At 44.6% G+C, this 26,360-nt stretch overlaps 1 protein-coding gene across 5 annotated transcripts in view; it reads right to left on the bottom strand.

The window, feature by feature from the left end:
- Positions 1-26,360, bottom strand: part of LOC306936152 (BAR/IMD domain-containing adapter protein 2-like) — an 85,219-nt gene that overhangs the window by 49,489 nt on the left and 9,370 nt on the right. For all 5 annotated transcript variants that reach the window (XM_079519625.1, XM_079519623.1, XM_079519624.1 and 2 more), the window contains exons 2-3: positions 16,325-16,400; positions 10,490-10,576 (exon numbers count right to left, since the gene is read on the bottom strand). In XM_079519625.1, coding sequence (XP_079375751.1) covers positions 10,490-10,576; positions 16,325-16,400 — 163 coding nt within the window. The remainder of the gene's footprint in view (positions 1-10,489; positions 10,577-16,324; positions 16,401-26,360) is intronic.

The following is a 26,360-nucleotide window of genomic DNA, read 5'->3' as shown; positions in this document are numbered from 1 at the left end:
TACACGGTCTCAGTTGCAAACGGATAAATTAACAGAGAGTTTTACTGTGACAGTCGATGCATTTAGGCCATACATTACAGTAGACTTTTAGAGGAGAATCGTGTGAATGACTTACTTCAAATAATACCAAGTCCAAGTTCTTTAAACTGTCTGAAATGTAGGGGGTTCACTGCATTACATTCAGGTAGATCATCGATCACTGTGCCACCTGTCTGACACTTGAATTGTATTCCATGGATTGTTCTATGCGGCAAATTGCACCCGTGAGACATGTCGTTAAGGAGGCTGAAACAACAGACTCATCGCAAAACAAACTCTGTAAAGCTCTTTTCCTTCCTTCTGGACAGCATACAGAACGTGTACTGCACGGTACTGCAAGTGACCTTGCTTGCTGCAAAGCACACCGACTGCTTTGTCACCGGAGAGAACAGAGGGAGAAAGACATTGTGCTGCAGACAAACTGACGTGAGGGACGAGTGTAAGAAAGAGCCAAATTGAGAGCGAGAACAGTGACAGCCTGGTATAGTGCACAGGAAGTGCGTCACTGTGTGCGCGTGCGTGCGTGCGTTCACACGTGTATTAGACCTGGTGGAAAGGTTAAACATTGCGATTGCAATAGGCTGTGTGTATACACATGTGCCATTGATTCCAACACATCAGGCCCCCCCCCCCCCCCCCCCCTGAAACAAGTGTCCCTTTTCGATACTTCTTTTCATTGTTAAAAATAATCTGAATAGCATTTACATAATAACCCCTTTGCAAATTCCCTCCTTTCTCACTGACAATGTTCTGACAATTTACTGACAATCCACTGTCCTGCCAATGGCATGACGTGAAGTTCTCAAATGGCACATCTGTACTGTACTGTATATATTACATTTTGCTATTCGCCTATGAATTGTACCTAATGCTTTTTCACGTACAGTATGTTTCACAGTGTCGGTTTTGTTTTCAGTGAGTGACCCAGGTGCTATAGCTTGAAATGGCTTGATCAATTCAGAAATCCACATTCTTAAGCACGCACGCACACACACTCTCACAGCTCCATTCCTTAACAGGTACCTGACCTGTATGAGTCTGTGTTTTCTCTTCTATTGGCACTTATTAAGCATATCAAGAGCTCAGCTGGAGCCTTCTGGATGAAACCTCACCGCTGTCTATGTTGCACAACAATCTCTGTTCTGTTACATACAGTACAGTATAGCTGTCACTCTCTATCACATATTACAAACACTCTCTCTCTCTCTCTCTCTCTCTCTCTCTCGTTCTATTTCATATCACGTTTTTTTTGTTGTTGCTTTGAACATCTCACGACGATGAGATGATGAGTCTCTGAGAAGACACTATAGTATCTAACATGAAGGGGAAAACAAGCACCTCCCGCAGATCTTCAAAGGATTCCATATTTGCACGCAGTACCATTCTTGTGAGGACATAAAAACCATGCCGGTCCAGCACCAAAAATAGTAGATCTACTTACAATAATAGGGCATGCTGCTGTATATTTTGGTATAAACCAGGCATAATTCCAGCACCATTCCCAAACCTTCAAATGCCAAATTGTAACACAACCTGAAACACACACACACACACACACACACACACACACACACACACACACACACACACACACACACACACACACACACACACACACACACACACACACACACACACACACACACACACACACACACACACACACACACACACACACACACACACACACACACACACACACACACACACACACACACAAAGACGCCTAAGGGCGAGAAGCGACCTCGCTTCGTTGACGGCAGACTGCTGGACGAGCGCTGGTGCTTTGGCATGGGGGGTCAGATCAACATGGAATGAATTCTGTACTGGCCATATAAAGGAGCATGTCTTGAGTGTACAGGGTTTGATGAGGTCAAATCAACATATGGAACGTCAGAACAGATCAGCTCCATATATGGAGCTCTAAGGGTGGTAGCTGGGACATTCTCTTGAGTGTACAGGGTTTGATGAGGGCCGGGCCTTAATTTTCGGGCCTGTTGAGAACTGCACTAATAACTTTGGGGCAGGCCCGTCTCTAGAGTTTGAATGGACAGGTATCAGTCAAAAGGGAGACATCGAAGAGGAAGGATGGATGGGGAAATCCATATATATCCATATATCCATATATCCATATATGGAGATCTAAGGGTTTGAGGTCAGATGTGCTAGCCAATATTGATGACATCAGGTATCTCCATATATGGGCTTAATTGCGACAGCAGATCGCATTTACTATGACATCAGATCAGACCTGGGCACCATATATGGGTGCTTTCCCATGTATGGGGATTTTATACAGGGAATTGCACGTTTTCTTAGAAAATGCGACCTTCGGTCGCAATAACCAATCTAACACATCTTTGTCTGACGTCATATAGCCATGTGTCCGTCCCAAATGAACTGGTTTGATGTTTTTGTCCCAAAATGTGGCCTATGTAAGGAACACACAGGAAAAAAGTGCATACTTGTCCCCAATAAGCATCTGGAGCAAGGACAGAAAACTAACTCAATGCTCACCTGGCCAACACAAACTGTACTAGGAAGTTCTGCTTTGATAACCTTTTGACCTTAAACATACAGGGATATGATGGCCTGGTCACTGTCCATACCAGTACATTGTTTTACACCAAGTTAAATTCAGGATTTATATTTATATACTACAAGCCTAGAAGAAATTAATTAAGGACAGTGTGTGTGTGTGTGTGTGTGTGTGTGTGTGTGTGTGTGTGTGTGTGTGTGTGTGTGTGTGTGTGTGTGTGTGTGTGTGTGTGTGTGTGTGTGTGTGTGTGTGTGCTTGTGTGTGTGAGTAAAAGTGTTCAAACGATTTTTTGAGATTTTTACAATTACAAATAGATTCAGGTTCGGCTTACGGTTAAGATTAGACATTTCAAGGTTAGTTTTAGGAGTTGTGATTAGAGTTTTCTAAACCCAGTTGTGTCACATACCGAAAAATTGCCAATCTACAAGTTCACGTCTGTTCGCAGCACGACACACAGTAAGCTTGTAGATTTGCTTTTTTTTGGGCTACTATTTGGCTATTTTCAATGCCGTCCTAAAAGTTTGATGTCCTCCCAAGTATAGTAATACAAACCTGTGCGGGTGTGTGTGTGTGTGTGTGTGTGTGTGTGTGTGTGTGTGTGTGTGTGTGTGTGTGTGCGCGCGCGCGCGCGCTTGTCAGGGACCTGGGAGAGTGTGTCGGCCACTGGTCTCCCATCATGCAGTGCGTGTCTCAGAAATGGGGCAGGAGAAGGCAGGGGACCCCAAGGGATAGTGGTGCAGAGCTAAGAAAAGAGCTCCTCTGCTCTCATTTAAACAGGGGCAGGTGTTGCAGCGAGAGAGGTAGGCCAGACCAACGCAAGGAAGAGGAAGACACAGACAGTGAAGGAAAGAGAGAGAGAGCTGTGCGCGTGTCCAGTCTGTCCACAAGCTGCACACAATTGTCACATTTATTACATAATCACCGAATCGCAATTATTCCAGATAAACGCAATTTATTAATTATTAATTAAAAACACAATTGTTTCTATGATGTTGAACAATGTTCATATATTTTTCAAACATTTTCAAAAACAGTGGTACACAAGCTCACAAGACGTCGTGATCATGTGACACCTTTTGAGCTTAGAAATAGCCGTCGGTAACCTGTATATGCACCTGTTTGAGGTACTTATGTATTATGATCATCAATAGAGAAGAGAGGCAGATATCTCCCCTTGTGTGTATTGTACGTATATTGTCTTGTTTTGTTTTGTTTTCGGTTGTATGTATTGTCAATTGTCAGTCGTTTCGTTTACATGTATGTTTGATTAAAATTCAATAAAAAAAAAAGAAAAAGCCGTCGGCTATTTTCACTAGTTTTTAAGTTTGAAATATAAAGTCAGTCTTTCCTTTCTCGTATTTCAGTAATTTGTCATGTCTTTTTTTTCTACCTTTATTGATAGGTTGAAAGTAGACTGACAGGAAATGGGGAGAGAGAGATGGGGGGGAAGACACGCGGCAAAGGCCGTCGGGATCGGGAGTCGAACCCGCGGCACGCCGTCAGGCTGGCTTAGCAGCCTATAGGTTCCCAGACGGTTGAGCTAACCTGAGCTAAGTCTGGGCCTGTCATATCTGTCCTGTGCCATATTTATTTACAAAAGCCAACTTTTTTATTTTTGTTCACAATGGTGAATGCCAAAAACACAATCCTTTGTGAGAAAATTAATCGTCAAGTAAAGTTTCATGACCGTGAGTGACAGTCCTAGCTCTAGTTGTACACAACAGTATGCTCCCTTGTGGGCACTCATGCAAATATGCCATGGTGGAGTTTAGACGCTAATTCTGCCTGGCCTGCCGCCACAAAACTCAGACCTGCATCATCAGTTTCACCCCCAAGATGGTCTCCACTCACCAGCAGCAATTTAACGTTCATGTGTCCCAGGTCCATTAACCTAACAAAGACAATTACGCCACGCCACTTTGTGCCTAATGCATCTCGTTTCCTCCCCACTGTGTGCAGACCGCTTTATTTTCTCAATTGACCATATGCAGACCGCATCCATCTTGCCAGCAAGGTGCTAACTGGTGCACTTCCCATTGACACTCAGCCCATTCATCCAAACAGAACTCACAAACATTGCAGCTCTACGAATAGCTTGAATTATCCTCTATCTGCAAAGTGTTTGTTTCATATAAATCCACTGTAGACATGTTATGAGCTACTTCCTGTCAGGAAATTCCTTGCAGGTGATTTTTGTTTGCTGGCTACTGTTTAATATCAATATCAAGAGCAGGGCCTGGCTGGAAACAAGTTCTTGAGCTTAGCCCAGATACCCTGGGTAAATATAGTAATCATTTCATTTCATTTCATTTCACCCCTCTCTCCTCCATTGCAAGTTATTTCCCTACGGGGGGCGCCATTGTGCCGAATCATACATGAACATTGTTTTCACAAGGTGGAAATTAATTTACGCCGATTACTCAAGTTGATAAGAGGCTACAAAGAGGTTTGATGCCCCTGGGCTCTGGAATGCGAACGCAATACTTTGCATACCTCACCAAGTCCTTCAAGAGTAAAGACTGACTTTATTCAGCATACAGAAAGGGCTTTCTATACTGTAAAGACCTTTCATGATCCTCAAAGGCGGATGAGAGGATAACACACACTATCATTTTCATTATCCTCCTGACAAAGACATATTTCCATTCGCTTTCAAGTGACTGCCACGGATGCACTGGAATTGCCATTTAAGGTTTGGGTGAGCTGCCTTGCTTTGCACTAATCCTTCTTTCCACTAGCCATGTAAAGGGCACATTATACTTACTTGAACACCGGTGTCGCACACCACAAATAGTAGAAAGTAACACACAAGCTCACAATGCATTGCAGCACGATGCATTTTGCATGTACGTAAGTAGCCTTGCCGAGCCACGAGGCCCATAGCGCAGGATCCTATCTCCTGTTTCTGTAGCGTGAGGCAGCTTGATGTACAAGTACACCCCCTGGACATGACGCTAGCATGTCGCAGGGACTTACCCCCAATCCAACCCTTGATGCTGAGTGTCAAGCAGGGAGGCACTGGGTCCCAATTTCCTTCATACCAAAAGTCTTTGGTATGACCCGGCCGGGGACCGACCCCCGACCTCCCAGTCTCAGGGCGGACACTAACCACAAGGCCACTGAGCTGGTTTTGCATGTAGATCTGATGTTTTCTGTGCATGACACAATGAATGCACAGCCTCAGCCATAAGACAACATGGTGGAACACGCCCAGCATATCTCTCTCTCTCGCGCACTCACACACACACACACACACACACACACACACACACACACACACACACACACACACACACACACACACACACACACACACACACACACACACACACACACACACACACACACACACACACACACACACACACACACACACACACACACACACACACACACACACACACACCTCATCAATTACAAAGCACTTAGCTTTGAGTAACATAAATAAAGTGGAGCTGTGCTCACTGCTCCAGACAATCGTAAACACCTCGGCAGCTTCCAGCTCTGCGTATTCCTGCATCTCCCCGTGAGTTTGAACCTTTTTTTTGCCTCCCTCTTTTTTTTTCCCCTTCATGAAACCTTCCAGGAAGTCCCATTGAGATACACATCTCTCCCTTACAAAGGGAGACCTGGCCAAGATGTCCATCAACAATCCAAACCTACAAAAGCAGCAGGGTGAATGCATGCCTGCTCCTTTCATGTGACATTAGATGGTGTGGGGAGCGATAAAGAATGGGAATGTGGGATGAGGGAGGGAAAGCAGGAGTGTGTGAATGTATGCTGTGTGTGCGCGCGTGTGTGCGTGCACGTGTCCACGTGTGCGAGTGGGTGGGTGACAGGCGATGGTTAGACCAATCAGAGGAGGGTGCGTGGGAGGGAACGCGTGGGCGTACTGGGGACCGTTTAGAGATGGAGCGAGTCCGTTTCTCCAGGCGGAGTCAGAGATATACGCCAGTGGATTAGAAAGCATGTGCACAGACACACACAGAATTAACAGCACATGCACATTACATGCAAAAATGCCTGCATAATATGCATGCACACACGGATGTGTGCATAATGTGCATGCACACATGGATGTGTGCACAATGTGCATGCACGCACGGATGTGTGCATAATATGCATGCACACACGGATGTGCAGAGCTCTCAAGGGTACACTGCAGGATGATTTATGTGGACAATGAAAAACCAACATCAGAGGGCAATATTTTACAGGGAAATAGCACCGCTTTGAGCTTTAATGTTTATGTGTGAACGATTGGGGGAGGGGGGGGGTGGGGGGGTAGGTTAAAGGGATGGAGAGCAGCTGCCGGCTCTCAGATGTGTGTAGGTGGGTCCATTTGCAGCCTGTCTCATACTGAGCCCCTCAATGGCATTAACAGGCTTTCATAGAGGTGAAATAACAACAACAACAACAACAACAATGCACGGCTCTCTGTCACAAACTACAATACACAAGCATGTGCGCAGACTGCACACACACATGCACGCACACACGCACGCGCGCACAAACAAGCACACACGCACGCGCGCACAAACACACGCACGCACTCACTATGGTACAGACCAATTCAGACTACTACAAGCTCAGTGAGCTACATTACCGGTAGTGAAATACCAAACTGTAATTTTAACTGAGAGTTAAATTGACACTAAAGCACTCAACAGTTAAATGAACACATGGGATTTCACTGTGCACATCTCTTCACATCCACTTGCTATAGATAGAGAAGATATAGTCTAGAGTTCTAGACTAGAGACAAACACTGTGTTCATGCAATGCTGCGTTCACACTGGCACATACAAAGATACGGTCTACCATTCATTTTCAATGGAAGCCAAAGACATGAAGATACAACGGTACATCTGTCATTTGTAGCTGCTACAAAAACTACAACAGCTACAAAGCTATCTGGTTTCAACTTCAGCTACAAAGATACAAAGCTACAGCCTACAAATTACACTGTGTATCTTTTGTCTACCAGTGACAGTGTGAATGCATTAGACCAGTGTTAAATACACACAGAGGATGTTACTGTGTAGTAGTGGGGTTTGGTATGATGAGTTACAAATTGATCCTACAAGGGTCAGGGCCCGTTCGGTGGGTTGGGTGATCCCTGTCCCTCTGCGCACAGAGAAAACAGGAAGCCTGCTCTGGGCGCGGGCTCAGCACACAAACGTGACAGGGGGCCACAGCGCTGTCAAAGACCCTGCATTTAACCACGGCCAACAGGTGGTTGGAAAATCAAACAGCCCCTGTACGTGAGCTGCCTGGGAAATCACAGCAGGGGGGGATGGATGGATGGTGGGTGTGGTCATGCATGTTGTAACGGAATGACGGATAAATATGATTCCAACACCTTCTGTTCCATCGCAACATGTTTTTAAGGAAAGACTTAAATTGGAAACCCTTTTTGGATTTTTATTTAGCTTGATGCATAGTGAAACTAAGACAGAAACACATAGATATACGGGTAACAACAGCATGCAGTAGAGTAGATCATGGTAATGGATAGATATAATGGTACATGCAGATAGAACAAGAAGAATGAGGCATTCTTTCAAATACTGAGTGCCTTCAGGCACTGGTTCTAAAAAAGTGGAATCAGTTTTCACTTCCATCATACATACATATTAGTGACAAAAGCTGTGAGTAAAAGACCCCCCCCTCCCCTCCACCACATGCACATTCTCACACTTTTGGAAATGGCATCAGCTTTCAGTTGCAACATAAATGTCACAAAAAGGGTCAATTCACACACACACACACACACACACACACACACACACACACACACACACACACACACACACACACACACACACACACACACACACACACACACACACACACACACACACACACACACACACACACACACACACACACACACACACACACACACACACACACACACACACACACACCTCTAAAGTGAGGTATTAAATCCTGCTGAGTTCCAGGCAGAGAGAGAGAGAGAGCTTTGCAGCGTAACAGAGCAAGGTGAAGATAAGATGAGCATACTGTCAGATCACACTGTTTACTGCTGCCAAGTTGATAATAATACGCCTGACTGCCTGGACAAGACAGCTCCGCTACTGTAAGCAAGCATACCCCAAAGTCTACACACCTCCGTGCAGACTTTAGGGTAAACTCACAAATCAATGGAAACGCTCAGAAAGAGGCTGAGAGTGAGCGAGAGAGAGGGAATGGCCATTTGCTGAAGCGAGCACTTTCAAGTCGTCCCCGTTGGGTGCGCTGAGGGAAGCCCAAACTGGATCTCTCCAATAAGCAACAAAGCCCCCGTCATATGAACAGCAAATTCTACACAGATCAAGCTGCCAGTGTCCACGGTACAAACGGTGACAGTGAAATCTCCTCAAACAACAGGTGATTTCCCCATGGACTGGCTGACCTCCCTATGGACTCCCCATGGACTGGCTGACCTCCCTAGCTTAACTTGACTTTGTGGTACGACCGCGTTGCTCACCAAAAATGACAGATTTTCATCAGAGAATCAGTTATTTGATATACTAGGCTTCCACCTAAGCATTGAAATTACACGAGTACTCGCATGGACTCTCCCTTCCACCCACACAATCACAGACGCAAATCCCACAAACATTCACCCAGCAGGTACACCGCAGGTACACCGCAATTTACATGCACACCCTCAACAAGACACACAGCATAGGAGGAAGCTCCTTTCAAGTGAAACCAATCTATTTTTTACAGTGGAACTGCATCAAATTGACAAATTGCAGCATCGTCACATGATATGCCTTCTCAAAAATCTAATCTGCAGCTGGGATTGAAAAGCATTTTGCCATCTTCTCCTGTTCTCATCTACAGTATGCACTCTATGCAGGGTGAGGGGTACTGCACATATTGACACCTGCCTATCTCTATGCAGGGTGAGGGGTACTGCACCTATAGACACCTGCCTATCTCTCTCTGCAGGGTGAGGGGTACTGCACCTATTGACACCTGCCTATCTCTCTGCAGGGTGAGGGGTACTGCACCTATTGACACCTGCCTATCTCTCTCTCTGCAGGGTGAGGGGTACTGCACCTATTGACACCTGCCTATCTCTCTCTCTGCAGGGTGAGGGGTACTGCACCTATTGACACCTGCCTATCTCTATGCAGGGTGAGGGGTACTGCACCTATTGACACCTGCCTATCTCTCTCTATGCAGGGTGAGGGGTACTGCACCTATTGACACCTGCCTATCTCTCTCTATGCAGGGTGAGGGGTACTGCACCTATTGACACCTGTCTATCTCTCTCTCTGCAGGGTGAGGGGTACTGCACCTATTGACACCTGCCTATCTCTCTCTATGCAGGGTGAGGGGTACTGCACCTATTGACACCTGCCTATCTCTCTCTATGCAGGGTGAGGGGTACTGCACCTATTGACACCTGCCTATCTCTCTCTCTGCAGGGTGAGGGGTACTGCACCTATTGACACCTGCCTATCTCTCTCTATGCAGGGTGAGGGGTACATATTGACACCTGCCTATCTCTCTCTATGCAGGGTGAGGGGTACTGCACCTATTGACACCTGCCTATCTCTCTTGTCTTTTCTTTCCATTTTGTCTCCAGCAAGCTGTGGCAGAGAGTACGCCCGGCGTCAATATGAAATTATTTCCTCAGAGGCTAAATCTTGCCTCAGCTTGCCCTAGAACTTAATCAGATCCAACATTATTAACTTCTGATTCCATATTTTCAGACAGGGAGCCAATGTTGCATGTGTGTGTGTGTGTGTGTGTGTGTGTGTGTGTGTGTGTGTGTGTGGTCAGAACATGTAGCAGTCACATTGCCATACTGTGCCAGTGCCACCCAGTGCAGAACCAAGAGATGTGGTATGGGGTAGTGTTAGACATCCATGAACTCCATCAGTGGCTTACCCAGATCTTTGGATCCTTGGCTCTCGCTGGCCAGCTCGCCCATCCTCACCAAGGCATCAAAGTAGCCTTTGGCAGCAAATGTCACATCTGGAAATAGGAAAACAGAAGGACGTCAGGAGGAGACAGCGAAATAACTACAGTTGGAGATATAAAATAACATGAGTAAATTACTGACTGCACAGCACTTTCCCGATTACACAAAAGAAAAAAAGCATTGCAGTGTATGTTCTCTCCATCAAATCGGTAAACAGACAAATAGACAACATGTAGGCTTCAGGTTTTAGGGCAGTAACCTTAATGTTAACACATCGGATGCTGTCAGCATCTTTCACACTAAGCGAGTGCCAGCAGATATGGGAGATTTTACTCTGAAAAGCCCTGCCTTCCGTTCCCCACCTAAACCAGGAGGCATCTTCCATTCTTACCTCACGCTGGTCACGCTAAAGTCTCTCTAGAAGTGTTAATATTCCAAACGAGAGGCATCTTTAAGTCAGAAATTAAGACAGAATATTGCCCATCTGGTCAAAACCATGGAGAGTTCCCTAGATTAGGAGATACGAGCGATTCTTTTGGAGTACTCTTGCAGAAGGAGAGGCGAACCAAAAAAAATGTATGTACTGTATGTGAATTTTCAAATTTGTTCTCTGCATTTGACCCATCTCTTGGAGCGGTGAGCCGAAGCCGTGCCGCGCTCGGGAATAATTTGTAGTAGATCTAACCCCCCAATCCAACCCTTGATGCTAAGTGCCAAGCAGGAAGGCATTGGGTCTTTGGTATGACCCGGGCCAGGGATCGAATCCCGATTCCCGACCTCCAAGTCTCAGGGCGGACACTTTAACCACAAGGCCACTCAGCTGGTCAATAAACACAACATAAACTCTTTTCTGGCAGGGCCTAATTCCCCTGAGCTATATACTGTATCTTTGAGGTGGACTTCTTTGGACTACCCTGACACTGTGCAGAGCGACAAGCACCACACATGTCTTTATACGGCACTGGGTAGTTATCAAGTTACCACCCTCAATCTAGAGCCCACAGTGTTTCATTTGACACTCCTCTGGTTGTGCATGAGGATATCACATTATTTCATATACTGTACGAGGGAATATTTCTCCTGGGTGAGAGGATGATAAAAGGATTGAGAAGGTGATAAGCTTACACTGATTTGATAGCAGGCCAATCAAAAGTGCCACAGGGCATTGAAGTTCCATGGTTCCACTTTAAAACCCTGCTATTTTCAACAATGTTCAGCTATTGTGACATAATCACCTGAGTGTGTACCCTTGCTGGTGAACGAAGTCAATCATGTCAAACACAGACGAAACTCGATTACTGCTGATGATGTATTAGAATTCATGGCCAAGGAGAAACTGGAGTTTCTTCAGGCACAAAGGAACCCAAACACAAAGCAGAGAAAACAACAATCTTTGACAATTCACAGAACGGATTGTGTAATGGGGGGCTGGCAAGACTATAATTTTGACAGTAATGTTAATCAATTTATTCAATTAAAGTGTTCAAATGTTATCGTCTCTCTCTTTTTTTTAAAAGCATCGATAAACAAATCACCACCAAGCAGCTTGCATGGTGCACCTTGGTTAGATAACAATGAAAGGTGCAATTATGTTGCGAGGAATCCACTGGGAACTGAGTTGCGAGGAATCCACTGGGAACTGAATTCTGTCTTACCATTAGCATGACAACAGTGACAACAGTGTGTGAAGCATGACCAAAAGCTTAACTTTTCTGTTGTGCAAAAGTGAACAAATAGCAGGTTCACTTTACTGGCAAATAAATTCTCTGACGAGAACAAATGTGTGTTGCCTATAGCAATCACACTAATGATGAACACCCAGGTGATACTGTATATCACTGTTTCCCAAACACTGGGTTGAGACCCATTTGTGGGTCCTGGACAAATCTTTACGGGTCCCTTTATTTTTTGTTTCCCATATATACATTTTTTTGAATAATATTTCATTATTATTTTCCAAAACCATTCCCAAAAAAGCAATTGTTTTCATGAATTCAACACAAATTCAATCATTTCTTCAGTAATGTCATGAAGAAATCAAAGAAAGATCTCTGAAATTCCATAAATTAGTTTAAGAAATAGTGGAAATAGTCCATCTACAGGATCGTAGATCTGCTATTTTCACTAGTTTGGGTCCCAGTCTAACTGGGAACCACTGACTGCTGTATGCAGTCACTGTACCGCACTGTTGAACATCACTGGGATGTTCATTCACCTCTTTACTTTCATTTGATATTTTAACGCAACTTGTCTTATCTTGCCTCTGACATTTAAGTGTCTCACTCGTCTAGCAAAAGTTTCATGGCACTTACTCCGACCTTGCAATAGTAAATCACTATGGTGACTAAATGCCTAGAATTGTAGTGGTAGAATCATACAAACAACTCAAAGAAATCACATGGTAGATTCATGCATGTACAGTTTGTACACTCACTCACACGAACCACTTCACCTTTGATTTACATCTACAAATCCAACACCACCCCACCACTCTGTGAGGTCAATCCTAATCAATAAGCACAACTTCGCCACTCCCAATAAAACAACAAAATATCTAAAGTACTGCTACCTTACTCCGATCAATAGCCGTACAAATCCAATTATTCCACCCACAGCTGTGCTGCCTAGCAAAAGGTTACAAAGGGCAGAGTCGACGTTCTGCTGTCGGCCTGATTGCCATGTGGTATGCCTTGCCTGCCTGCCAATCACACCGTCTCCATTGAATTATGGCGGCTGCCTTTTGGAGGTGAGTTATGCACCAGTCTGGGTGACAGATGGGCGCCGCACCTGCAGACAAGCTATACAGAGTGGTACACACACAACACATTTACAACAGTTGTCGGCAAAAAAACTAAACTAAAGCCTTTTTATTTCATACAGTATGTACTTTTCAGCAAGCGACACTGTCATAAGGCTGTGAGGCTTAACTCCAGCCAGGCAGACGTGGCCAAGCGCCACAGGACGCCACTGAGACTGGTAGTCACTCAGTCAGAGCTCTCACAGACACGCAGAGGAACATGCGCTAATGCTAATCCCAATTACAGCTGAGTCAACGGCAGCAGACGCTGCGCATCTTAAAGGGGGAACACCTGATAGAGACAAGAGTCTCTGAGTGTGTGTGTGTGTGTGTGTGTGTGTGTGTGTGTGTGTGTGTGTGTATACTAGGTGTATAGAGGTGTTGTACACAGAGGGGGCTGAATATTTTGCCTTGTGTTCTCATACTAAAGGCAGTGTGTGTTCAGTTGCAGGGCAGCTGAGCAGATAAGCTGGATCTACTATACGAGTACTTTAGTTCCTTGTGATGCCATGTGTGGTCACTCAGTGAACGGTTGACAGGGGCGGACAGACTGAGAGGATTACCGGACCTCTGATTGCTGGGCAGACAGACTGTTGGTCCTACTAGAAGGAGAGGTGGGTGGGGATGAGTAGCTCATCTCAGAGCCACTGATCCATTTCCTCTCCTCTGTTACGGAGGAGACGAGAATGAGCAACTTAACTCCCAACCACTTATCTCTTAACTCTGGTGTCTGGTGTCCCTATTCTGGGCTCATCATAATAGGCGATGAACATTCTGCAAAAAATAAGCTTACAAACAAAATAGCAGTTCAAATGTGTTGAAATGTGAGCTTGTACATCAGCTAGGACATTGTCGGTGAGGGTGTAGAGGGGAAAAAAGGAGGGGGCCAAGCACAGACCTCTGAGGGACACCGGAGGACAGAGTATGTGTAGACTAGGTTAAGTCGTTAATGAGAAGACGAACAATTTATTTTTGAGGGGCGCTAGGCCCTCCTACATCCGTCTTTTAGTTACCGTCCACAAACTTTGTCTTAAACAAACATTAAATTCCTGTTGACAATGAATGGAGAATTTTACATCATAGTGTCTGAGCGAATAGGCATAGTGTCTATTTTACGTCATGATGATGTACGATGATAAGAGCGCCCCTCACTTCACACGGGTGTGATTTTTTTTTAAACTTCTGGACACTTCTCCACGTTTTGGGAGATGCACTGTAGCAGATAACCAAGCAAGGATGGAGAGTGTTATTCATACCAGGTTTTGTGTCGAGTAGACGTATACCCCAGTAAGCCTGACTGGTGTGTTTACTGTTTACTGAGTCTGAGTGTACTCGGCAGCATGTGGACCATATGGATAAATGTGTGACCTAAACCACTCCCTGCACCCAAATCAAATCAGAGCCTCTTAGTCTATTTGGTTTGAGCCAATCCTGCAGAGTGGGTCCTAAATGGTTAGCTCAGTGAGTCCCTACCAGACTAAGTCGAGGATTATACTCTCTGTAAGAGGTGGTAGGAGCATGGAGAAGGGGATAGAGCCTCTAAAAATTGGCTGGATTTGTTGGACTGTACACTACAGTATTGGTTACCATCATCTACTATCTAGCCAACCCCATCTCACAGAATATAGTATATATGAACGAAATTGCAATTCCGTAGAAAAACGACTAATATAGCCAAAAGTCTGTTCAAATGACACTGAAATACCTCCCCATAGACAATGACACTGAAATACCTCCCCATAGACAATGACACTGAAATACCTCCCCATAGACAATGACACTTAAATACCTCCCCATAGACAATGACACTGAAATACCTCCCCATAGACAATGACGGAGGGGCGCAGTCTCTGCCGAACTTGAGCCACGTGAAGAACCGGCGAGTGAGGCGCCAGCCGAGGAAGTCGCCGTGCTGAGCGTTGCGAAGTTCGGTAGAGCCTACTCAGCCCCGTCCGAGTTGCGACCCGATAGGCACAGAATAGTAAATAATATAAAACCCGAACTCCCCCAGCCCGAACCAACCACGGTGAAATAGCACTTCCGTGTTTGTGAAAGCCACGCCTCCATCATAGACTAGTATATATGAACAGACTTTTGGTTCCTTTAGTCGGAATTGCAAGGCTCATCTAGATTCTAGCACAGAAGATGAGTTGAGTTCCTGGGAAAAGGTTCAGTGAAGCCGTCCTTAAATCAAAGGTTGAATTGAAATCTATTTAATTAGGTCTGAATCCCATTCAGCAGCATCATCACACACACAGAGAGAGACAGAGAGAGTGTGTGCGTCTGTGTGTCTGTGTGTGTGTGTGTGTGTGTGTGTGTGTGTGTGTGTGTGTGTGTGTGTGTGTGTGTGTGAGAGAGTCACCTGGATTTGCATGGGGAATCAAACAGCTACTGCTCAACCAAAGGCAGCTACTGCTCAACCAAAGGGGAATACCCTATTGACCAAGAGAGATAATAGGGTTGTTGGGAAAGGCCGCTCGGCTACATTCATTCCCCTTTGACCGCCACAATCCAACTGGGAAACTCGACCCGGACGAGCCTTCAATGCAATCACCTGGATTTGAACCCAGGTCTCCCGCATTGGGAAACCACACACATCTACAACTTACAATGTGCACGCCACCCCCTCTCTTTGTTCATTTGATCTACTACACAAGTGATCCATCACCTGATCGAAAACAATCCACTTCTGAATGTGGACCGCATCAGATTAGCAAGCCGTAGGCTTTGTGTTGCCCCAAACACTCTCCCCATAGAGGCCGTGCCAGAGGCTGCAGACCAGATGATAAGGCCTGCCCGTTTAGCAGGGGAATAAATACTCTTTTTTTTCTTTCAGTGAATCGGGTTAGAGAGATAGATATACATAGGGTGGTGAGAGAGCAAGAGAGAGACCCACACACAGACAATAGCAGACATCGGCCATCTCATCTATCTGACTCAACCTGCGAGGATGAAGTCGAGAAACGGCGAGAGAGAAACATTTATAAATTAAAAAGAAACTCACTGGCGAGGGCCTTCTCGTAGCTCTTCCCCATGGCAACAAAGTTCCGCAAGCAGGGGTTGAACTGCTCCATGATGGTCTGAAATGGAGAGAGACAGACAGACACACAGAGAAGGCACGTCAGTTGTCAGCAGAGATTCAAGGCCAGAGAAGAAAATACATTTCCGTCATGTGAACACTGAACACACACACACAATGCTGTTTGTGCAAACTGCATTGCGTGTGTATGTGACACTCGATCTCTTCTCCAAACATATCTACAAGCATTACATTTCTCTCTTCTCCAAACATATCTACAAGCATCACATTTCTCTCAATGTTCACCCCAGAATAGGGGCATTAGAGTTTATGAGGGGCAGCCATAGCGAAACAGTAGAGAGACTGAATCCCAGGCAAGCATTTTATAGCGGCGACCCTCAATTTACCTTTTAGCATTGCTCCGGTTGCTATGCAACGCCTTCATCCCCACCAGCTATGGGATTTTTACGTTCAGGCTCCATTTTGCTCCATGGTGAGTCGTTGCACATCCGATGATCGGATTTCATTTGTGACTTTGTCTCGCATCGCTCCGGACATGTACAGTTGGAGGCCATCGATATTGTCCTTTTCTTTTTGCTGAGGTTTGCGTGATCTGCGCAAAAGGACAGTTAACCCATTTTGGGCGGGAACCCCTTCTGGTGTTTTAAACATTATGTTATAATTTAGCTATTGAAAAATAGCAGATCTACAAGCTCGTAGCGCGCCACTCGGTGGCGCGCTATGAGCTTGTAGGTCTGCTATTTTTGAAAAAAAGTGAAAATATTTATTTCAGAAAACTGGAGGATTTAGAAGGATTTTTTTAAATTTTGAGGTCAGGCCTAAATGGGTCAAATGATAAGGGACAATATCGGTGGCACCCAACTGTAACCGTTTGTACTTTAAACATTTTATCCCACGCTTTTGCAACCCATTTTTTCACCCAGTGTCAATTATCTAAATGTAATCCTGGGCGGCTACACTTCCTCTGCCAACCTGGGGGGGCAGCGCACTGGCCTCATGCTTCCTACAGTTGGGTGCCACCGATATCTAATTTCAATAGCTAAATTATAACATAATGTTTAAAACACCAAAAGGGGTTTTGCGCAGATCACGCAAACCTCAGCAAAAAGAAAAGGACAATATCGATGGCCTCCAACTGTACATGTAACCTTTCTGACGAGAGGTAAAGAGTGCTAATGATCACTCCTCACAAGAACAGCCCCCTCCTCCCTGATATAACCCGGACATTAAACGGAGGCTTGTTACAATGGGAGTGTATGCCTGGCATAGCTTAGCTGTACTTATGCTACCACCTAGCGGGCAGAAAAAGTGTTAAGCTAGGTTAAATCAGAGGACAAATGTCACATATAAATGTACTGTCTGTGACCCAAAGAATACCCACTTTCCCTTCATGTGGTCCTCACCATCATGGACACAATTATAGTAACACCACAGCACGTTGTGTAGGACAGGCTCTCACTCACTGCCCGAGTGACAGCATCATGTTACGGAGTGGAATAACAGGACAGCCTCGCAATCCTACAGGCCAACGTGGCACATCCTCAAACCAGCCAATGTGTAAATAATAACGTGTAGTATCGCACAATAGGCGATAAACCGCACGGCGAGAGTCAAGAGGAGCCAGACTGGGTGATGCATGACATCTCCCATCTCCATCTTTGCCTCCAACCTCTCCTACCCTTCCACCCCCCTTCCTCCTGTTGCTGTCCTCCTTCAGGGCTTCCTCCAATTATCCGCTCCCCAGTCAGCTAGTCAGGAACAGCCAGGGGACAGAGAAGAGACAGCCACAGCACTGCAGCAGCAGCCAGCACCAGTCCCATACACTAGCCATCAATACTGCAAGAGAGAATACTCCATAATAATAGCTCTCGCTAGCTAGCCCTTTCCCACGCTGTGAAAGGGATGGCACAATATGCCCATGTGCATCTACCGGAAACGATGGGCAGAAAGCCTCAATCACTGTCTATATTCCTGTTATGTTGTGTCAGACACCACTGTCTCCTGTCAAGTCTTTCATTTTTAATGAGGGATCGTTTCATGGGTAGACACTAGACAGAGCGAGCGAGAGTCTTTTGTGTGTGTGTGTGTGTGTGTGTGTGTGTGTGTGTGTGTGTGTGTGTGTGTGTGTGTGTGTGTGTGTGTGTGTGCGTGCGTGTGTGTGTGTGCTCGCACTGTCAGCGCACGCATGATTGCTATGTTGTTATCTGGTCAACAGTGGTTCAAGGGGCCTGAGTGCAGTACAGCCAACCTGTAAATACCTATGAGTCGGCCACTTGTACAGGTCCGGTCGCACAATGACACAATTCATGGCCAACAATGAGTCAAGAGACTGCGTGTGCATCTAAATTAGCCAGAGTGAGTTCTTTTCTAGATAGTGTGAACAGGAACGTACAGAGTACAGCAACAGAACAGACTTCAACAACAAAAACAACATTCCTTGACTGCTGCTGCTTTTGGACTGGAGTGGTTTGCCTGTTGACAGGCTGATTACAATGAAAGTCGTCAAAATAAGAATAGAACCCATGTTAACGAGCTTATTTCCATAAACTGAACTTGTGGCATATTTTCATTTTAGGGACCAAGTGTATACTGTATATTTATTTACCGTTTCATGGTCACGCTACAACTATGCCAATAAAATGGAGATGCTGGATGTGGGGTCATTCAGGTCCACTTTCAAGGAGATCAGGTCCCTTCAGGCTGAAAACTGAGGTAATTTCCTCAGCTTAGCCAATGGATTTACTTTTGCTCTCCCAACTGGGTCTAGGGCCTGAAGGGAGTTGGACGCCCACCCACCAGGTTTGGACTGGAGCACACTGGCTCAGTAGGACATTACCACCACCACCACCACCACCACCACCAGTGGTATGGCTTGTTTCCCATACAGTGGGTCGCGTCACGGACCAATTTTTATGGGTCACGGCTGGAGTAAAAAGCCATTCAAATCAATTGTCTTTAACTACTTTAAATAAATAAATAAAATATTTTTTGAAATAAAAAATAAAGTTTTATAAATGTTAAAAGAACAAATCTAAGAAATTCCACATAAATGAAAAATTATATAAAAATATGTTATATACAAAAAAAATAGACAATATACAACCTTGCAACGCAGCGCGAAGTGACGTGCTGTGCGCTTGTAAATCTGCCATTTTCACTAGTTTGGGTCCAGTGCAAACGTCAAATCTCTTTTTTGGGTCTCTCTCAACCCGACAAGTTTGGGAACCACTTCCGTATACTAAAAACAATGTAAAAATCTGACCACCTTCACAGACTTTATTAAAAACTCTGTTATGATCAGACTGACCGTTATCTGCTTGACCCAGTACATACATACAGTCACTCATCTGCGTAAGCACATACTGATACACCACTTAATGCTATGGCTGTCAACTACTTTATCAGATAGACTGATGTCACTCTGTGCACGATGATACGAAATGCATGTTCTATTCCTATTCATTCTGTTCTTGTCATTGTCTCATATCCTCTGCTCACATCATGTCCATTACTTAATATATTCTCTGTGTGTGCAATAAACTTCAGAACTTTTTTTGTTATTTTTTTTTAATCCTGGTCTCTAAACTACCTCCCCCTGGCTAGCCGGGGCGCCTGATGGAGGGGAAAGGAACTGGTCGGAATAACGTGTTCCTTCCACGTCCGGCCGGGGAAACCCCCCCCCTGTCAGTTGAAAAGAAGCAGCTTGGACTCCTCATGCATAGAAGGAAGCATGAGGTCAGTCCACTGCCCCCCCCCAGGTTGGCAGAGGAAGTGTAGCGCCCAGGATTACATTAGATCAGTGGTTCTCAACCAGTGGTCCGGGGACTTTGAGGGGGTTCCAAACTTCCAGGTGGTCCCCAGCTAAATGATGGAGAGTTGGTAACCAAATGGACCCCTAGCGATCTTTAACTCTTGAGTGTAAAATGAAACCAAATGGGACAAATGGACGGGTCCATTTGGTTTCATTTTACGCTTTCAAGAGTTACATTATTGTTAAACATCTGCATTCAGTGATTTGGGTGATTTGGAAAACCACCCAGTCCGCCCCGGTAACAAAATGTGCACATGCACGCTCTACAGTGGGGGGAAGTGCAACAGGCCAACAGCATGTGCACCAAGGCCCGCCCCCACTCGATCATGATTGGAGGAAGGCCCCTCTCATCCTGATTGGATGAAGGCTTTGCCACCCGCCACCAAAACTGAAACTAGGGTTTTTTGACCCCAGGGGCTCACTGGGGACAGGGAGGAACTCCTTATATGGTCAGCACACTCTATAGTAGGGAGGATTATCCAGAAAAAAAATAAAAATAAGTGATATTTGAATTAAGTCAAATCACTGAATATACCTTTAATTTATAAGAATTCTACACAGTTAGAAAATGTAGAATAATTGTTATTTTTATCGTTTGCCAACAAAGGTTCAAAGTCTGACAGGCTAGATCTAATGGAATGGTGGTCCGTGGCTCAAATGAAATAAATAATGGGCCTTGATACAAAAAGGGTTGAAAACCACTGCATTAGATAATTGACACTGGGTGAAAAAATGGGTTGCAAAATCGTGGGATAAAAATTATTAAAAAAACAACAACTTCATCATCTTGTTCTGTGCGCTCGTCACTCAACTGAACCATCACAGAATGTTACTTTACTTTTTGTTTATTTGAACGGGACAGAGTATTTTAATGAACATCACGTTCAAAATGTAACGTATACACCGGATTTAGCAGAGATGCTAATTTCCATCCGTAGTCCCCGGACACTGAACATTAAACAAAACTGACATAACAAGACATGAGAGGGCAGCATACAAAAACATGCACACCGGCCGCGTTTTTCGGAAAACCGATGGAGAAACGCCGCTAAAAATCCGAATTCGCATCCGATTCGCGCCCGGTGTGGAGACCTTTAGCCTGTTTAACCCTTAGTTAGACCACATGGTCAAATAAAACTTTGATGAACAATTTGGTGGCAGGAAGTGGGATACCAAACTTCACTTCATGATTATTTCAAAGTTTCTGTCTGGTATTTCCATGCTTTAAGTTGTGATTACAAATTCAAATTTCAAGTTATATTGACTTTATAAGTGACGTCATAGTGTGTTGTCCTACCACTTGTCAAATCCAATAGCTTGTCAAATCCAATAGATGATACATAGCTTGCGGAGTTAGTTCAGTCAGATATACTCAAGGGGTTTCAAGCTGTGCTCAAGGGCACATACATATACTCAAGGGGTTAATATGCTGCATTACTATGTGGGTGTATTCAGTGTGTGCAAGACCCACATGTCATTCGCTGGTGGCAGTCAGCTGACCAATTTGGCGGGGTATTTAAGCTCACCTAGACTGCATGTTTCTTCCTGCCTTCTTTCTGCATATGGTTCCTGGTTGTTGGTTGTATGGTTGTATGGTTCCTGGTTGACCAACGTCATTTTTGCTATCACGCAATTCCAGATGGCAGATTTGTTGCACCATGGGAGCCAAACTGCACCCGGAAGTTCGGCAGAATGTACTGGAGTCAATGAGAGCTCTGTGACCAGCTCTACACTATTTCTGACTGAGATCTTTTGTAAAGTAATCGCTTCTGGCAAATAACAGAAGACATATACACATTATGTCTGCTGTGTAATTGTATTGAGGTATCTAAAGAGCAAAAAGTACGTTTCTGAACATGCCAAATATCGCAAGACTGTCCACCGTTTCCTGTCTGGCAGCTAAATCTCGCAATACCCCCGGAACAGAAACGATACCTGCTGCTGTTTAAATCCTCAAATAAAATTATATACTGTGCACATCGAAAAGCAAGTGACTAGAAAACAAGCTGTGATATGTCTTCTTTTATATGCCTGAACCGATTATATGACAAAGTGTCCCATGAAAGTGTCATGGCGCATCACAGTCACGTGACCCTGTCACTTCCTTCTCTAATCTTCCTTAGTTGTCGGCATGTGATGTTTGCTCCCACCGCCACCCCAGCTCTGTTATTTCTTTTCCCCATGGGGGGTTGTTACTCCCTGCTCTTAATGTTTAATGATGGTGTTTAATTCTACCGAGCAGGGAGGAAAATGTAGCAGAGCCGAATGCCAAGATAAAATATTATATGCATATAATAAATATTGGTTAAATCAGTTCGTGAGTTATCTGACTGAACTAATTATGTGTATGTTTTCCATATGGCTAATATTCATCTGCTGTAAATAAAGCACGCACCACTCTGCATTTCTGAGAAGATAAAATATGAACACATCCTACATCACTCTTCTCTCGGTGTACTTCTAGTTCTTTAAAAAGCATGTGTTATTGAGGCAGATCGGTTTGAAAGCACATGAGCACAAACACACACTGAGCATGCATTGTTACAGATACAGTACATTCATACCATCCCCCGCCGTTGCTCCCCAAACAGGCACACACAAACACACTTCATAATAAATAAACAGCGGTGGTGTTTCTTTCTTTCTAACTGGTGGGAGGATTACATAAGGCAAAGCCCAGTGCACCACCAACACCACCACATCCATCTTGACCTCCTCCCATTGAATGAATAGACCACGAGCACACAGGGCAAAGGGCAAAACAACGATGGAAGATGCATAGGGAAATCTTTATAGTTAAATAGAATAAAGGCACGTAAACAAGCAGAGTGATGATTAGCTGCTCTTATGACCATATTACATAAGAGATGCGAGGATGAATTCTTCACAGTGCACCTCTGTTTCCGCATCTCTTCCCTACGTTGCTAAATTAGCCATCCCTGTTCTCTTGTACTACATTCGTTAACCTAATTATGGCGGCTAATTGGAAAATGGGGTCGAGAGCCACTTGAAGTGGTATGACGTGGAGAGGCAGAGAGCGGGTGGTGGGGGAGGTCCAACAGCTCTTCAGTGTCAGCACAGGAAGCACAGAACAAGAATGGGTGGTAGTGGTGGGGTGTGGGGTGAAGAGGAAGGGATGCACGGAAAAGAGTGAAATAGATAGATCATATCTCTCACACACATATCGTAGAGTGAAGAAGATGGACCCTTGCAGGCTTGTCTTTAGAGACAATAGTTAAAATAACCATCAAGTATCAAAGTATAAAAGAATGCCTCATGCAAAATGAATGAATTCAGATTGATAGATTTGTGCCATGTTGTTAGGAGTGCTGAAGTGAACGGAACAGAACAGAATAAACGATGAAGGGGTTGCATGTTGTTAGGAGTGCTGAAGTGAACGGAACAGAACAGAATAAACGATGAAGGGGTTGCATGTTGTTAGGAGTGCTGAAGTGAACAGAACAGAACAGAATAAACGATGAAGGGGTTGGGGAAAAAAGATTTTCCTCTGTGCCCAAATTGATTTCTCCTCAATGTTAGAGGTAGCAAAACAAAATGAGGTCAGTGTATTTTGAGAAAAAAAACATTGCTGATTTCCACTCTAGGGCATTCATCCATCTCTGCAAGCTACTCATTATGTCCTGCAAAAAGTGCACACATAAAAACATATTAAAAACAGCAATGACAATTGCAAAGGAAACCATTTCAGGAGAGAGAGAGAGAGCCACCAAGTGATGAGGACCAGTGGGAATCACTCACAATGAGTAGTGAATGTCATCATCCGTTTCACCCCCTCCCCCTCCCTATACTGTAGCAATCTGCATCCGGCCTGATCACACTCGAGTCCACCCAGCACATACTGCATGCTTAAAGTGCTATTATGTCGTTTTGTATGCGAGTACATTTTTTTTTGTCAAATCTGCATGATAGAGTATGTTAATATACAATATAACTTATACAATGTTTGGACCCAATCCCGTTTCTGGTTTGATTTCAATTTCTCCCCAGAGCTATGGCAGGCAGGCTCCATTAGCTCAGTGGTAAAATGTCAGAAGTTGCGCAGGAGACCCAGGTTCATTTTTGAATGCTGGAAAGTCAAATAATGTAAAAGAAAATAACCATATATGTGGTGGTGACCCTGGGAGGTGAGTCGCGTTATAGCTCAAGGGAATGGTGTGGTGGTGGTGGCAGTGTACTAAAGTGGCTCGAGGTGTAATTTGGTTCCAGATCAAAGAGCCAACATGAGAGCAAATTAATCAGATAGACCCCACCCACCCCGCTGGGGGGGGTCATTCAAATGAGTAGTTGGGTAGTTTGTTGTTGCATCAAGTACAAGCCATTACTGGACGTGTGTGGGGCCCAGTTTTGCATAAAAATTGTATTGTCCGCCTGACGACTCACTCTTCCACGCAAGCTCACCACAATACGTTTTTATCAATTTTAGAAATCTGTGTTTGAAAAGGTCTGCTGCTCCGCCACCACCCAACATTATCCACACTGCACACTCCAGAAAATAAGGTCACAGTTGGAGGAGGTAAGCCTGCCAAAGGAGCTACTATTAAAACCAATTTAATAATTTGAGGAAATTTGGGCACCGCTTGACAACAACAATTAAGTGTCCTGTCCACATATAACAAACCATGTCAACACAACTCATGTTGGCCCTTTTTTCTGTTTTTTATTAAGTATTTTACTTCTGTGGACTGAGCAACATGGCTGTGTGACGAAGCACAAACCTGTGCTGCTGGAATGTTCGTTACAGTGACTAAGCGATGTGTGACGTGTGGTAGCTAGCCTGGGTCATCATCGATTTCACCGTCAGTGTGTCAGCTCACGCCAAGCAAATTTGCCCAGGCTCTGCCTCTGCATAAACACCCATCAGTGCATGCATTTAATTTCACAGTTAACAGAATAGGAAGGCTTCCGGAACATTGCAACTGTAACCGGGTTTGAGTGCAAGTACATTTATGAGCCAGTACTGTACCAAGCACAGAACGTATAACAATCAACCTCCTCCACTTGACGTCATGATGCTTCAATTCCATTGTGCTACCCGTCACCTTTCCAGCAGTAATGCAAACGTCTCATTTTTAGTAATTTCCATTATATAAGGCTGATGATATACCACATGAACCCATGCGTCCCTCCCTATTCTGGAACGAATATTTGGCAAAAATAAATAGCAGATCTACAAGCTCACAACTCATCTTTATGCAGCTATTTTCAGCAACGAATTTCTGCATAGATGGAAAAAGGAGGGTGCTTAAACCCTTGGGGGACAAAGGTATAGGGTTTAAGTGGCTGGTTAATGATGTAATCGAGGAGGAATGCATAAACTGGATAGTGAATGGATATGACTAATGACAGCCATGCTGTTAGTCCTCTATTCCTTAATCACATTATGGAAGCTCCTCTGAGGGGTTAGGGAAGGTCTGTTAAGCTAGAGTCGGGCTGAGGCCTTCAATATGAACTTCATTTATCCCACCAATGGACCTTATTTTAGTTGCAGACAGTGCAACTTAGTGAAACGACTAATGAGGAACATTTGGTAGCATCCCAACATTCTATCTCTCTTACACTGGTGGCAACTTGCGAGGCATATTGTTTTAACAGCTACAGTGCAGCAAGCACAGATAAACATGGATCCATGTGCAATTGTGCATAATGTTACCAACACACACGTTCTGAACCTTTCATTTAGATTTTACCCGAGTGGAATAGTAAGAGATTGGCGACACGCTTTGATCTCACCGCAAAGCGGGTGCCAATGGGCTATAGTTCCAAACATTGGAAATATCCCATTGAGATAGAATGAGCACTTCTGCATTCCATTGTTAAAATGGGAGTCAACTCTAGTGTCGCCACTCTCTTACTATTCCACTCGGGATTTTACCAAAGAGCATTATTGGAAATACAATGTCGATCATAGTCCACGCCAATTTGTCACATGGCCTCCATAGCCTTGCGCTAGGCTAGATGGTAACAAGGTTCATGTAAAGACATCAGCTACGTATAGTACATATACGTCTGATTCTGTGGGGACAGTGATGTTATGTGAGGAGGTTACCACTAGCCAGTACAATACAGCAGTCAGAGTCACTGTAGAACCGCTGTTAAGTAGGCTGCATCTTAGTATGTGAAAGATCAAGTTCCCACGTACGCACAAGTTGTACACTCCTGTATGGACAG

Source organism: Electrona antarctica (assembly GCF_951216825.1).
Source record: "Electrona antarctica genome assembly, chromosome: 14".
Lineage (NCBI taxonomy): Eukaryota > Metazoa > Chordata > Actinopteri > Myctophiformes > Myctophidae > Electrona > Electrona antarctica.
Note: the sequence above shows the minus strand (reverse complement) of the source record. Positions and strands in the feature narration are given on the sequence as shown.